General features: G+C 49.0%; 1 protein-coding gene across 3 annotated transcripts; it reads left to right on the top strand.

Moving 5' to 3' along the window:
* The first annotated feature begins 240 nt into the window (after positions 1-240).
* Positions 241-6,376, top strand: slc35b3 (solute carrier family 35 member B3). Of its 3 annotated transcripts, none has more exons than XM_067251807.1 (10): positions 241-365; positions 1,312-1,539; positions 1,860-1,981; positions 2,394-2,548; positions 3,514-3,621; positions 3,804-3,901; positions 4,036-4,128; positions 4,555-4,666; positions 5,266-5,335; positions 5,707-6,376. In XM_067251807.1, the coding sequence occupies exons 1-10, from the start codon at positions 339-341 to the stop codon at positions 5,855-5,857; spliced, it is 1,164 nt and encodes a 387-aa protein (XP_067107908.1). In that variant the 5' UTR covers positions 241-338; the 3' UTR covers positions 5,858-6,376. The 3 variants fall into 3 exon arrangements, with proteins under 3 accessions (XP_067107908.1, XP_067107909.1, XP_067107911.1); XM_067251808.1 differs by lacking the exon at positions 241-365 and adding an exon at positions 559-764; XM_067251810.1 differs by lacking the exon at positions 241-365 and adding an exon at positions 559-776.
* Positions 6,377-12,355: the final 5,979 nt, after the last annotated feature.

Raw genomic sequence — 12,355 nt, 5'->3', positions numbered from 1 at the left:
GAACTCCTTGTATACTAGCACACACACACACACAGCTAGGTCTAACCTGCTACTTCTTGATTTGCAGTGCAATGCTCCACCACTCAACCCTACACTGATCCACTCCACCCAACCCAGTTGCTTCCTGTTGACATTACTGTCATTAAACCTGTGGTGGATAAACACACCCTCTGAACCAGCTCCTACTGGCACCAAGAAACAAGCCTTCCCTCCAGACCTGACGCCTGATGCAGACGAACCAGACAGACAAGTTATTCTGCTGGTGTCAGTGTGCAGCAACAGTTATTGGACACTCGCATAAGTGTCGCAGTACTTCTAATTATTAAAGAAACGGAGAAATGGACTCTTTAGAATCTCCAGATGAGGTAGGCCTGTTCATGCCTTCATACTATACATGATTTGTCTTGCGACTACAACGATTTAATGTATTCCTGCAGTGGACAAATCAATGACGTATCTAAGACAAAGTATTCACCTGTACTGCTTTAACATTCTCCACCAATGGTGCAGCAGGTCAAAGTTCGACGTTAGTCTGACCGGAAGTTGTTGGCTGCAGCCAGGAGACAGCTGGAGTGTCGGCATGCTAGCTAACTAGCTTGTCACCGGTCCCTGGCTAGCAATTCTGCGGGAAAAGGTCGATTGTTGTCGAATGTTTTATAGTATGATGCTCTCGCGTTCGCAATGACATTATATCTGGATCGTCTCACAAGAAGAGCTAATTTTAACGTAGCATTTCAAACCCGGAAACAGTGCACGGCTACATGGTGGGTACCTAGGTGAGCTAACTAGCCAGCAGTAGCCTGAAAAATTATCATTTTGCGATTCTGAAATGTCTTGCTAAATTATCGTCATTACGCAGTTAAGGTAGATCTGAAATATGTCGCTAATGCTGTGGGTTCTCTAAACCTAAAGCAAGCTTTACTAACTTGGTAGATGACTAACTAGCTCACTGCCTATATGATTGATTACCTACAGTAGCCAACTGTAATAGGTTGACAGTGATGTACCATTTCAGCATCCAGTTTACCTGTTCGTCGTAGCAAGGATCAGTCTGTAATGTTGAGATGCCCGCCGATACGAATGCGACCAGTTAGTTAACCACCATCAAAACAGTACACGTACTCCGAGGTAGAATTTGTATTCATTGTATTGTTTATCAGACTAAACTATTGCTTATGTGAACCGATCACCTCCGTTGTAGAAGGCCATTTTCTACGTATTCAACAAGACAGCAAATGCACGTTCATGTTACCTGCATGGTAACAGACAGATAACATCCTGACAACTGGCTCTACATCCCCCTCTCCTCAGCCTGGAGACAAGATGAGTGGCAAGTTCCCCCTGTTGGGTTACAACAGCTCGCGGAAGCACATCTCCATCTCCATCCCCGCCTCCACGGAGGTGATGTCGCCTCACATCCGCTCGGTGGATGAGCTGCGGGTCCTGGGCCTCAACCTGAGCGGCCTCAACACGCCCACGCAGTTCCTGGTGTGCGTGGCGGGAGTCTTCCTGTTCTACCTCATCTATGGTTACCTGCAGGTCAGTAGAGGAGGAGGACTGATAGTGATCATCTCCTGGGTTTTGATCTGCTACACTTTCTGAAAGCACTGTTTATTTGGATAAGTGTCTGCTATATTAATACAAATGTGATGATTCACTTTATTTGTAGTGCTCACTCTTGCGTGCATGATAGCAAATGGTGCATGTCTTGTAGGGGACGGTGTAGCTTAGTGGTTAGGGCATTTGACTTCAGGTAAAGAGCGTCTGCTAAAATGACTAAATGTAAAGAGGCTGCAGGTTCAAATCTTCCTCTGTATGTCACTGGAAGAAAGTTTCCTTCATCATGTGTCGTGTGGCAGGAGCTCATCTTCTCTGTGGAGGGCTTCAAGCCGTTTGGCTGGTATCTGACGCTGGTGCAGTTTGGGTTCTACTCCATCTTCAGCCTGGTGGAGCTGCAGCTCACACAGGACAAGAGGAGGAGGTACACACACAGAACACACACCTGTTAGCGTGCCGTGTGTGTGGAGGCGGGTTTTACGTGTGTGTGTGTGGAGGCGGGTTTTACGTGTGTGTGTGTGGAGGGGGGTTTACGTGTGTGTGTGTGTGTGTGTGTGTGTGTGTGTGTGTGTGTGTGTGGAGGCGGGTTTTATGTGTGTGTGTGGAGGCGGGTTTTATGTGTGTGTGTGGAGGCGGGTTTTACGTGTGTGTGTGGGGGGGCGTTTACGTGTGTGTGTGTGTGGAGGCGGGTTTGTGTTGTATATCTTGTCAGCTGGTCAGTTTGGGCTGTTCCAGATTGTTGACTTCCAAGTGGCTCCACACACACACCCACCCCCCTCCTCACTCACACACACACACACACCCCTCCAAACTCACGCTGCTGTTTCCCTCTGCAGAATCCCAGGGAAGACCTACATGATCATAGCCTTCCTCACCGTGGGGACCATGGGCCTGTCCAACACCTCGCTGGGATACCTCAACTACCCCACCCAGGTCATCTTCAAGTGCTGCAAGCTCATCCCTGTCATGATAGGAGGCATCTTCATCCAAGGTGAGCAGACCTCACAGCATGAGCTGTGGTCCAGCTGGCTGGCTGGCGTGTTCATGCTGGAGTTGGGTTCTGCAGGTAGGCGTGTTCATGCTGGAGTTGGGTTCTGCAGGTAGGCGTGTTCATGCTGGAGTTGGGTTCTGCAGGTAGGCGTGTTCATGCTGGAGTTGAGGAGGGAGTTTGAGTGTTTTGCAGGAATGTGCGCTCAGGTTTCGAGTTACAGCTGAACAGGTTCAGCTGTGTTAGACATGGACACATCAAGCATGCAGATGTTAATAAGCCATCTCTTTTTGATGCTGTACGACAAAACCAAAACAAAGTGCTCTTCTACAGACAGGATGTCAGTCATCCGAGGTTCAGTTCCTCTTTCTCTCGTTACCGTGCGCCTCCAAGCAGTGACCAGCTTCAACTTTCTCTCTCAGAGTTCCTTACTTCCTGTGTTGTTCTGTCAGGCGCTGGTGGTTGAGGACGTCCTGTCTTTCATCTCAGCAGCATCTTCCTCCTGTTCCCTGTCCGAGCCGTCACACGCCTTTCTTCTTCTCTCTCCTCTCACGGACCGGCGATGCAGACCACAGTCCCCCAAGGGCGGGCGGAGGGGAGAGGGGAGAGGGGAGGCTGTGTTCACTCAGGATGCAGGGGAGGGGGGGGGGGAAAGGAGAGGAGAGGAGAGGGGGGCTAACCCCCCATCAAAGGAGAGAACAGAATCAAAGCTCCAAGCCGACCTGCTGCGTCACCTTGTCATCCCCACGGCAACAGCCGTGTTTGGGAACGCTCTACCATTTGTTTATTGTTTTTTTTCGTCTTTTCTTCCGTTTGTGTCCAAGCTCAGCAGCTCTCCCCCCCTCCCCCCTGCCTGTGCTCCCCCCCTCCCCCCTGCCTGTGCTCCCCCCCTCCCCCCTGCCTGTGCTCCTAACTAACACTAACACCTAACTCCTAACTGTGTGTGCGTGTTTTGTGCCTGTCTGCAGGGAAACGCTACAACCTGACTGATGTTTGTGCTGCGGTGTGCATGAGTCTGGGTCTGATCTGGTTCACTCTAGCAGACAGCACTGTGGCCCCCAACTTCAACGTGACGGGTGAGTGATCCAGGAAGACCTGAGAGGAAGTAGACCTTAGCAAGAGATAGATACAATATGTGATGTCACAGTGACCTGTGTGATGTCATAATGACCTGTGTGATGTCAAAATGACCTGTGTGATGTCATAATGACCTGTGTGATGTCAAAATGACCTGTGTGATGTCATGTTTGTGTGGTAGGGGTGATGTTAATCTCCCTGGCTCTCTGTGCGGATGCTGCTATTGGAAACGTCCAGGAGAAAGCCATGAAGCTCCACAACGGCTCCAACTCTGAAATGGTACTAAACATCTCCATGTTCTTGTAACATGTTCAGTTACATATCAATTCATTTTCAAGAATGCCTTTCAGCTGCCAGGCATTGTGCCCCAGTGTGTGACTGATGGCGGTAACTGTGGGCTGTGTGTGTTGCAGGTGCTGTACTCCTACTCCATTGGGTTTGTGTACATCCTGACTGGTCTGCTGTGTGTGGGCGGGCTCAGCCCCGCTATGGCCTTCTGCTCCCAGGTCTGACCCCTGACCTTTGACCCCCTCACTCTGTGGAGACATGATCTTTTATTCAGAAGATGCTTTTATCCAAACCAACATAGAAATAGAGCATGTAGATAGTACAGCAGACAGTATTAAAGACCAGAAGTGCAGAGTTGTAACGGTGTTTCGGTGGTCCCAGCGAGTGACTTAGGTGTCCTGTGTCCCCCTGTGTCGCCCTGTGTCCCCCTGTGTCGCTCTGTATGCCCCTGTGTCGTCCCGTGTCGCCCCGTGTCGTCCTGTGGTGTCCCGTGTCGTCCCGTGTCGTCCCATGTCGCCCCGTGTCGCCCCGTGTCCCCCTGTGTCGCCCCGTGTCGCCCTGTGTCGTCCTGTGTCGTCCCGTGTCGCCCTGTATCCCCCTGTGTCGCCCTGTGTCCCCCTGTGTCGCCCTGTGTCGCCCTGTAGAACCTGCTGAAGACCTATGGCTACGCCTTCTTCTTCTCTCTCACCGGATACTTCGGCATTTCCTTCGTGCTGGCGCTCATCAAACTGTTTGGAGCGCTGGTGGCTGTGACAGGTGAGAACACACACAAGCATTCTAGATAGATTCTAGATTCAACTTTATTGTCATTGCAGAGTACAGTACTGAGGCAACAAAATGCAGTTTAGCATCTAACCAGAAGTGGAAAAACAGCAAAAAGTGCAGAGCATGGCATGTGTAAAGTGCAATAAGTGAACAAATAGACACAAATAGACAGTAAATACAAACAGCAATTGGGACAAGAATAGCAGCAATGAATAAGAAGTGTAAATAAGTATGCAAAGTGCAGGTGCAATGTAGTAGTAGTATAAGTGCAATGTTCAGTGCTGCAGGAGTGTGTGATGACAGTCAAGCCAGGGTGGAGGGGGGAAGTACAGTCACTGGTGGAGGTGGGGGTGGGGGGGGGGCTATCCCCGTGGAGGTTAGTAGAGTGACAGCCGTAACCCTTCTAACACACACACAAACAGCACCATCTAAAGTATACAATACATTCATTGTATTGAGATTTAGCGTTTTCAAAACGAGTAATATAAATGAACTGATCAGTGGTGAAAAGATCCAGGTGTATTTGTTGAGGTAGTTGGAGACAGGCACAGACATGTTGTGGGTGACCCTCCTGCTCTGCTCCTCCTCAGTGACGACCGGACGCAAGGCCATGACCATCATCCTCTCCTTCATGTTCTTCTCCAAGCCTTTCACTTTCCAGTACGTACACATCTACCTCCCCTCTACCTCACATCTACCTCACATCTACCTCACCTCTACCTCACCTCTACCTCACCTTCTACCTCACCTCTACCTCACCTTCTACCTCACCTCTACCTCACCTCTACCTCACCTCTACCTCCTGTCTTCCTCCCGTCTACCTCAACTCTAACTCACCTCTACCTCACCAGGAAGCTATATCAGTAATATACATCACTGTTAGAACTCTGCACTTCTGATCCATGATCTTCTGCAGTACTTTCTACATGCACTATTTGAATGTCGCTTTGGATAACATTGTCTAATAAAGGAATAATGTGTCCGGGAATATCACAGGATGTATAGTGACACGTGTGTCTCCGTGCCAACAGGTACGTGTGGGGTGGCCTGCTGGTGGTGTTTGGCATCTTCCTGAACCTGTACAGCAAGAACAGAGACAGGATGGTGCTGCCCTCGCTAGGGGCGCTCCGGACCCTGCTGCAGGGCGGCAGGAAGCTCCGCATGCCCTCCCAGAACGTCTAGCCCCCCCTGCAGGCTGGAGACGCACACGTCTGGTTTACCTCCCTGCACGCCCCGCACGGGCGGGGCCCCGGAGGCCTCAGGTCCAACAGAATCATTCCTGAAGGAGGAGGAGAACATGGAGGACTCTTAAAGGGAAAGAGGGGCCTTAGTTAACCAAACAGCACCTTTGCACTGCAGCAGTGGACTCTACGACCCAGCCGGTTGGTTGGATGGACAGGGAGAGAATTGACCCTTCAGAATGGGATCTTAAGACCCCAGTTCTGTGAACCAAATCAGACACGGGAAGCTCAGTGTTTCCCCTGGATGGGCCAGAGGAGAGACACTCACAGAGAGGACTTTTGTCACGGTTTATTTGTAATTTATATGCATTCACGCTAAACAAGTGTGTGTATGGTGACGTGTAGGTCGTACAACCCTACACTGGACTGTATGAACTATGTCAACTGCCATATTTACTAATCGTTTGTTTCAGTGAAAGGGTTGCTCTTTTTACATAAAAAAAAAAACTTGTGTGAGTTTATCCAAGAAGACGTGGTGTTTGTGTGGAACCAGAGAGAGCTCCTCCAGGGGCCCCTCCTCCCCCTCCTCCCTCCTCCCCCTCCTCCCTCTTCTCTCCTCCCCCTCCTCTCTCCTCCCTCCTCTCTCCTCCCTCTTCTCTCCTCCCCCTCCTCTCTCCTCCCTCTTCTCTCCTCCCTCTCCTCCCCCTCCTCCCTCTCCTAATATAATAATGTGTGAGATAGGATGTTTGCCTTTGTCCTTCATGAGTGTCCTGGCAGTGGCAGCTTGGTGTGGTGTGACAGGCCTCTCAGCAGGGCCAGAGTGTCTGTCAGGGTCCTGGAGGAACACAGACGCCCAGGCAACAGACCAACACAGGCCAATTAGTAATCCTGTATTTCATAAAAGCTGGCAGCTTCTCAGCGCTGACAAAGTGACAAGAGTCTCTGGAGTTTTATGGCTTCCAGCTACAGAGAAACACTGAGGACAGCTCCTGCTTCACACACACACACACACACACATATACACACACACACACAACCTTGGGGGGGGGCATTGATTGTTCACTCTTCAGTTCATATATTATTGTTATCATTTTTATGATAATTATTAATATATTTTTATTATTTGGGGAACCTGCGTTTAATGGGCGTGCATGGTAACTGGTTTCCAGTGAGTCGCTTGTTCTGCTAGTGACCAAGATGCAGTATATCTCATCAGCGGTTGCCGTGGAAGCAGTTGTTCTTCTTCCAGCTCCCTGAAAGGTCATTATGGGATGGAGAACCCCAGTTGACCCAAGGCAAAGTACATCATTTGTCTTTTGGCACCATGAGAACACTTTCTAACAAAAGAGACTGACCTCAGTTTGAAAAATTGTTTATATTTTCGTTTCTAAGAACAGAGCGAGTAATTTTCTCTTTAAAGGAAATGGAGTCCAGTTCACAACCCTATTCATCATGGCTACGCTCAGCTGCAGAGGAAAAACTCTATTTCATATTAGAAATATCCCTTTTTAAAACATCGGGTATCTGAAGTCTATACCTTTTAATTTAAGTATTATTTATAAAAAATAAATAAATAGTTAACCAGGCATGAAAGAAACATCTGATTTCAAGCAAGTAAATAATAATATTAGTATGATGTTCAGCAGTTGAGTATTAATTACCAACACAAAATCTATAATATTTAACAATAATATGAATGACTGATCATAAATATCGACATGACTGTAACAGCGTGTTACAGAGTTGTACTGAACAGTGCCTGCATACTCCTGCTTTCCCTCTTTCCCCCTCCCACTGCCCCCTGCCCCCCCGGTTCAGCGACCCCTTGCTCCAGACCTGTGCCTGCTCATCATTAATAATGTCTGCTGCTGCTGCTGGCAGCAGGTACAGGATCATATATAATATGAGAGAAGCTCAGTCATGCAGCCCAGTCATTACACACTCAGGTGCAGGAGAGACCAGCAGCACCCTTGTCCTTGGGCCTGGCAGGGGGCAGGGTGGTTTACTGGTAGGCTAGGGACTTATTGTCCAGCTTCTAGGAATGCCCAGCTAGGTTCTAACATTTATTTTCTAAAGGTCTCTGTTCTATAGTTCTTGGTTCTAAAGGGCTCTGTTCTATAGTTCTTGGTTCTATAGTTCTCTGTTCTATAGTTAGTCTGACATGGGCTGCTGCTCTTCCCACCTGAAGCATCCATAATTTGGTCCTCGCATGAGGCCCTGTTTCAGACTACATTTCCCAGGGTGCCCTGTGGCTAGGTGTTTGTAGTCCTTGCCGCTGCTCCTGTAAGGATACAGAGTAGATCAATGATCTTGCTGCTAATTAGCGAGGAGCTTCTGTACAGATCTGCAGAAACGAGGGCATCACTGCCTCTGTTCCCTGACTAAGTCAAGTAAACATCTATTTCTGGATCGTTGCTTTACTGTATGTTTTGGGAAATAAGATGTTGTTTAGTCAGAAGCATTTGAGAGTTGTCTCTCTCCTGTCTCTCTCCTGTCTCTCCTCTCTCGCTCCTGTCTCTCCTCCCTCGCTCCTGTCTCTCCTCTCTCTCGCTCCTGTCTCTCCTCTCTCTCGCTCCTGTCTCTCCTCTCTCTCGCTCCTGTCTCTCCTCTCTCGCTCCTGTCTCTCCTCTCTCTCGCTCCTGTCTCTCCTCTCTCGCTCCTGTCTCTTCTCCCTCGCTCACGTCTCTCCTCTCTCGCTCCTGTCTCTCCTCTCTCGCTTCTGTCTCTCCTCTCTCGCTCCTGTCTCTCCTCTGAGTGTGAATGTGTGTGTGCAGCCTACCTCTATGAGAGGATGTGTGTGTGCGGCCTACCTCTATGAGAGGATGTGTGTGTGCGGCCTACCTCTATGAGAGGATGTGTGTGTGCGGCCTACCTCTATGAGAGGATGTGTGTGTGCGGCCTACCTCTATGAGAGGATGTGTGTGTGCGGCCTACCTCTATGAGAGGATGTGTGTGTGCGGCCTACCTCTATGAGAGGATGTGTGTGTGCGGCCTACCTCTATGAGAGGATGTGTGTGCCAGATTGGGTACAACACAATGTGATGAATCTGCCATGCAAGCTTGCAGTGTCAGCGTTCAGAGAGCAGGACAGGCCCTGTGTGTTCGCCAGGGCTTCACATCTTCAGCAGCTCCAGAACCTTCTGCAGTCACTCATGACCAGGAATTCTTAATAATAAATATCACCCTAATAATGAATGTGCTGCCGGCCTCAGTTGTCTTGGGGGCATAATATCTAATTTCCTCCCAATGTTTCATATCTGCACTCCTGTACCATATCACTGCAGTCCATCATTACACTCCAGTGCAGGTTCCTATCACTTTTATTTTAGAAATCAATGTATAAATCTCTGCCAGCGCCTGTTACAGATGAGCTGCTGTAAACGGCCATGCTGGACAGCGTGTTAACCAAAACCTCCTCTCTGCTCTCCTCTCTCCTCTCTGCTCTCTCCTCTCTGCTCTCTCCTCTCTGCTCTCTCCTCTCTCCTCTCTGATCTCTCCTCTCTGCTCTCTCTCTCTCTCTGCTCTCTCCTGTCTGCTCTCTCTGTATTCTCCAGAGGCCCCCTACAGTGTATTCCTCATTCTTCCCCTATAGACACCAGTATGGAGGTGGGATGTCTAGAGGGCTCCAGCCTCCTGGGGGAGGTCAGGTGTGCCCATCAGCAGGCCGTGAAGACCAAGAGCTGGAGGAAGAGAGGACGAGAGAACATGCTGGAGGAAGAGAGGACGAGAGAACATGCTGGAGGAAGAGAGAACATGCTGGAGGAAGAGAGGACGAGAGAACATGCTGGAGGAAGAGAGGACGAGAGAACATGCTGGAGGAAGAGAGGACGAGAGAACATGCTGGAGGAAGAGAGGACGAGAGAACATGCTGGAGGAAGAGAGGACGAGAGAACATGCTGGAGGAAGAGAGGACGAGAGAACATGCTGGAGGAAGAGAGGACGAGAGAACATGCTGGAGGAAGAGAGGACGAGAGAACATGCTGGAGGAAGAGAGGACGAGAGAACATGCTGGAGGAAGAGAGAACATGCTGGAGGACGAGAGAACATGCTGGAGGAAGAGAGAACATGCTGGAGGACGAGAGAACATGCTGGAGGAAGAGAGAACATGCTGGAGGAAGAGAGAACATGCTGGAGGACGAGAGAACATGCTGGAGGAAGAGAGAACATGCTGGAGGAAGAGAGAACATGCTGGAGGAAGAGAGAACATGCTGGAGGAAGAGAGAACATGCTGGAGGACGAGAGAACATGCTGGAGGAAGAGAGAACATGCTGGAGGAAGAGAGGACGAGAGAACATGCTGGAGGAAGAGAGGACGAGAGAACATGCACATCGTCAACGTGACACACACAGGCCACATTCTAATATGTTTATCAAATGTATAATCACATTCCCTTTTCTTTAAGTCACTTGACAGATGTAACTTGTTTAAGTAAACAATACTTTCATTACAGAGCAGATGAGAGATAGAAATCATGCTTTGTCCTTTGATTAATCACGACAAAAAAATACAAATTTTCTTCACTACAAAAATGCACTTTTTTATACTCATTTTCTTTTCAGCCATTCTTTGACGCAACACCGCAAAGGAGCTAATTTAAGAAGAAACAGCCAGACATAAGGCTGTTTCCATACAGGGAGACTGATCATCCAGCTGTCTGCGGCTGCAAACGCAAAGCAATTTAACGCATCACTGCTAGTTGCCTATTAATTTTCTGTAGAGAGAAAGAGAGAGAGAGAGAGAGAAACAGAGATGGAGACGGAGAGAGAGAGAGAGAGAGAGAGAGAGAGAGAGAGAGAGAGAGAGAGAGAGAGAGAGAGGGAGAAAGAGAGAGAGAGGGAGAGAGAGAGAGAGAGAGAGAGAGAGGGAGAAAAAGAGGGAGAGAGAGAGTGAGGGGGAGGGGGAGGGAGAGAGAGAGAGAGAGAGGGGAGGGGGGGGAGCGGGAGAACCTATGAGCAGTGATTCTGGCACAACATGGAGACATTATGTATCTCTTCAGCAACAAGCGTTGCACTCACACATACACTACACACATATATAACACAAACACACACACACAATACACAAACACCCTAACACAAGCTAGGTACACACTAGGTACACACTAAGTGTTTAGTGTGATTTGAAGCCCCAGACCAGGGGACAGGTGAGCGATGCAGTTTCCCCAGCGTGTTCAGAGAGCGCCCCCAGGCTGGGCCCCAGGCTGGGCCCCCAGGCTGGGCCCCCAGGCTGGGCCCCCAGGCTGGGCCCCCAGGCTGGGCCCCCAGGCTGTGGCCCCAGGCTGCAGTAGGACAGGACTCACTTCTCTACGTTTATCTGAAATCCTCATCCTCATAATTAGATATGAATAATCTGACCATCCCCCCTCTCTGAGCATCCCTCCCAACACAAGGAGGTACCGTCACAGCTGGCTCACAGAGGGTATGTCCTGCAGTCTGGACCAGCTCTGGTTGTGGGCCTGGTTCCGCTGGTCCTGGGAGTGGAGGAGACTGGACCACTGACTAACTGGACCACTGCCCTCTATTATCTGTCCCTCCACTATCTAACACATTACATTACATTACATTTATGCATTTATCAGACACTTTTATCTAACGCCACTTCCAAGAGAGAGATTTACAAAAGTGCATAGGTCACTGATCATACTAACCCTCTGCTATCTAACCCTCTGCTATCTAACCCTCTGCTATCTAACCCTCTGCTATCTAACCCTATCTAACCCTCTACTATCTAACCCTCTACTATCTAACCCTCTGCTATCTAACCCTCTGCTATCTAACCCCCTGCTATCTAACCCTCTACTATCTAACCCTCTACTATATAACCCTCTGCTATCTAACCCTCTGCTATCTAACCCCTCTACTATCTAACCCTCTACTATCTAACCCTCTACTATCTAACCCTCTGCCATCTAACCCTCTGCTATCTAACCCCCTACTATCTAACCCTACTATCTAACCCCTCAGTTTTCTGCGGTGACTATGGATAGTCTCATTATCGTTATGTTCCACACCTTGTCCGCTGCACAGACCAAGGCCGTACAATACGATCCAGGAATGAATTCTTTCTGGAAAGATGGAGAACGAAATAAGTTGCCCTATAGACATGATGTCTGTGTTTTCCTCCAATTAAGGAGTGGATCCCTAGCTAGTTAGTACTTGTGTGGCGCTGGAGGTAGGGTGAGAGGTGTGAGCCACACTTCATGGCTGCAGGCCTTCAGTTGAAGCCACTGGATCTCGGCTATTTTTAACGAAACCCTTTTATGGATAAATCTGATTTTATGCAAGAAAAATCTCCTGGGTTTCAATTAACTGGAGGTCACGCTACAGATCTATCAGGAAAAAAGAAAGAATAGGAGAAAGAAAGACAGAAAGAAAGAGAACCTTTTAATTACTACGGTCTAATTAAACAATTGTGGCATTAACTGTACAGTATCCTCTTTGTGTGTGAGGCACACTTTCCAACTCGTGGGGGTGACCCTTCTGTAAAAACTTGTTTTGCA

This window comes from Osmerus mordax, chromosome 15 (genome assembly GCF_038355195.1).
Source record: "Osmerus mordax isolate fOsmMor3 chromosome 15, fOsmMor3.pri, whole genome shotgun sequence".
NCBI lineage: Eukaryota > Metazoa > Chordata > Actinopteri > Osmeriformes > Osmeridae > Osmerus > Osmerus mordax.
The sequence above is the reverse complement of the archived record's forward strand: the minus strand, read 5'-3'. Positions and strand labels throughout refer to the sequence as shown.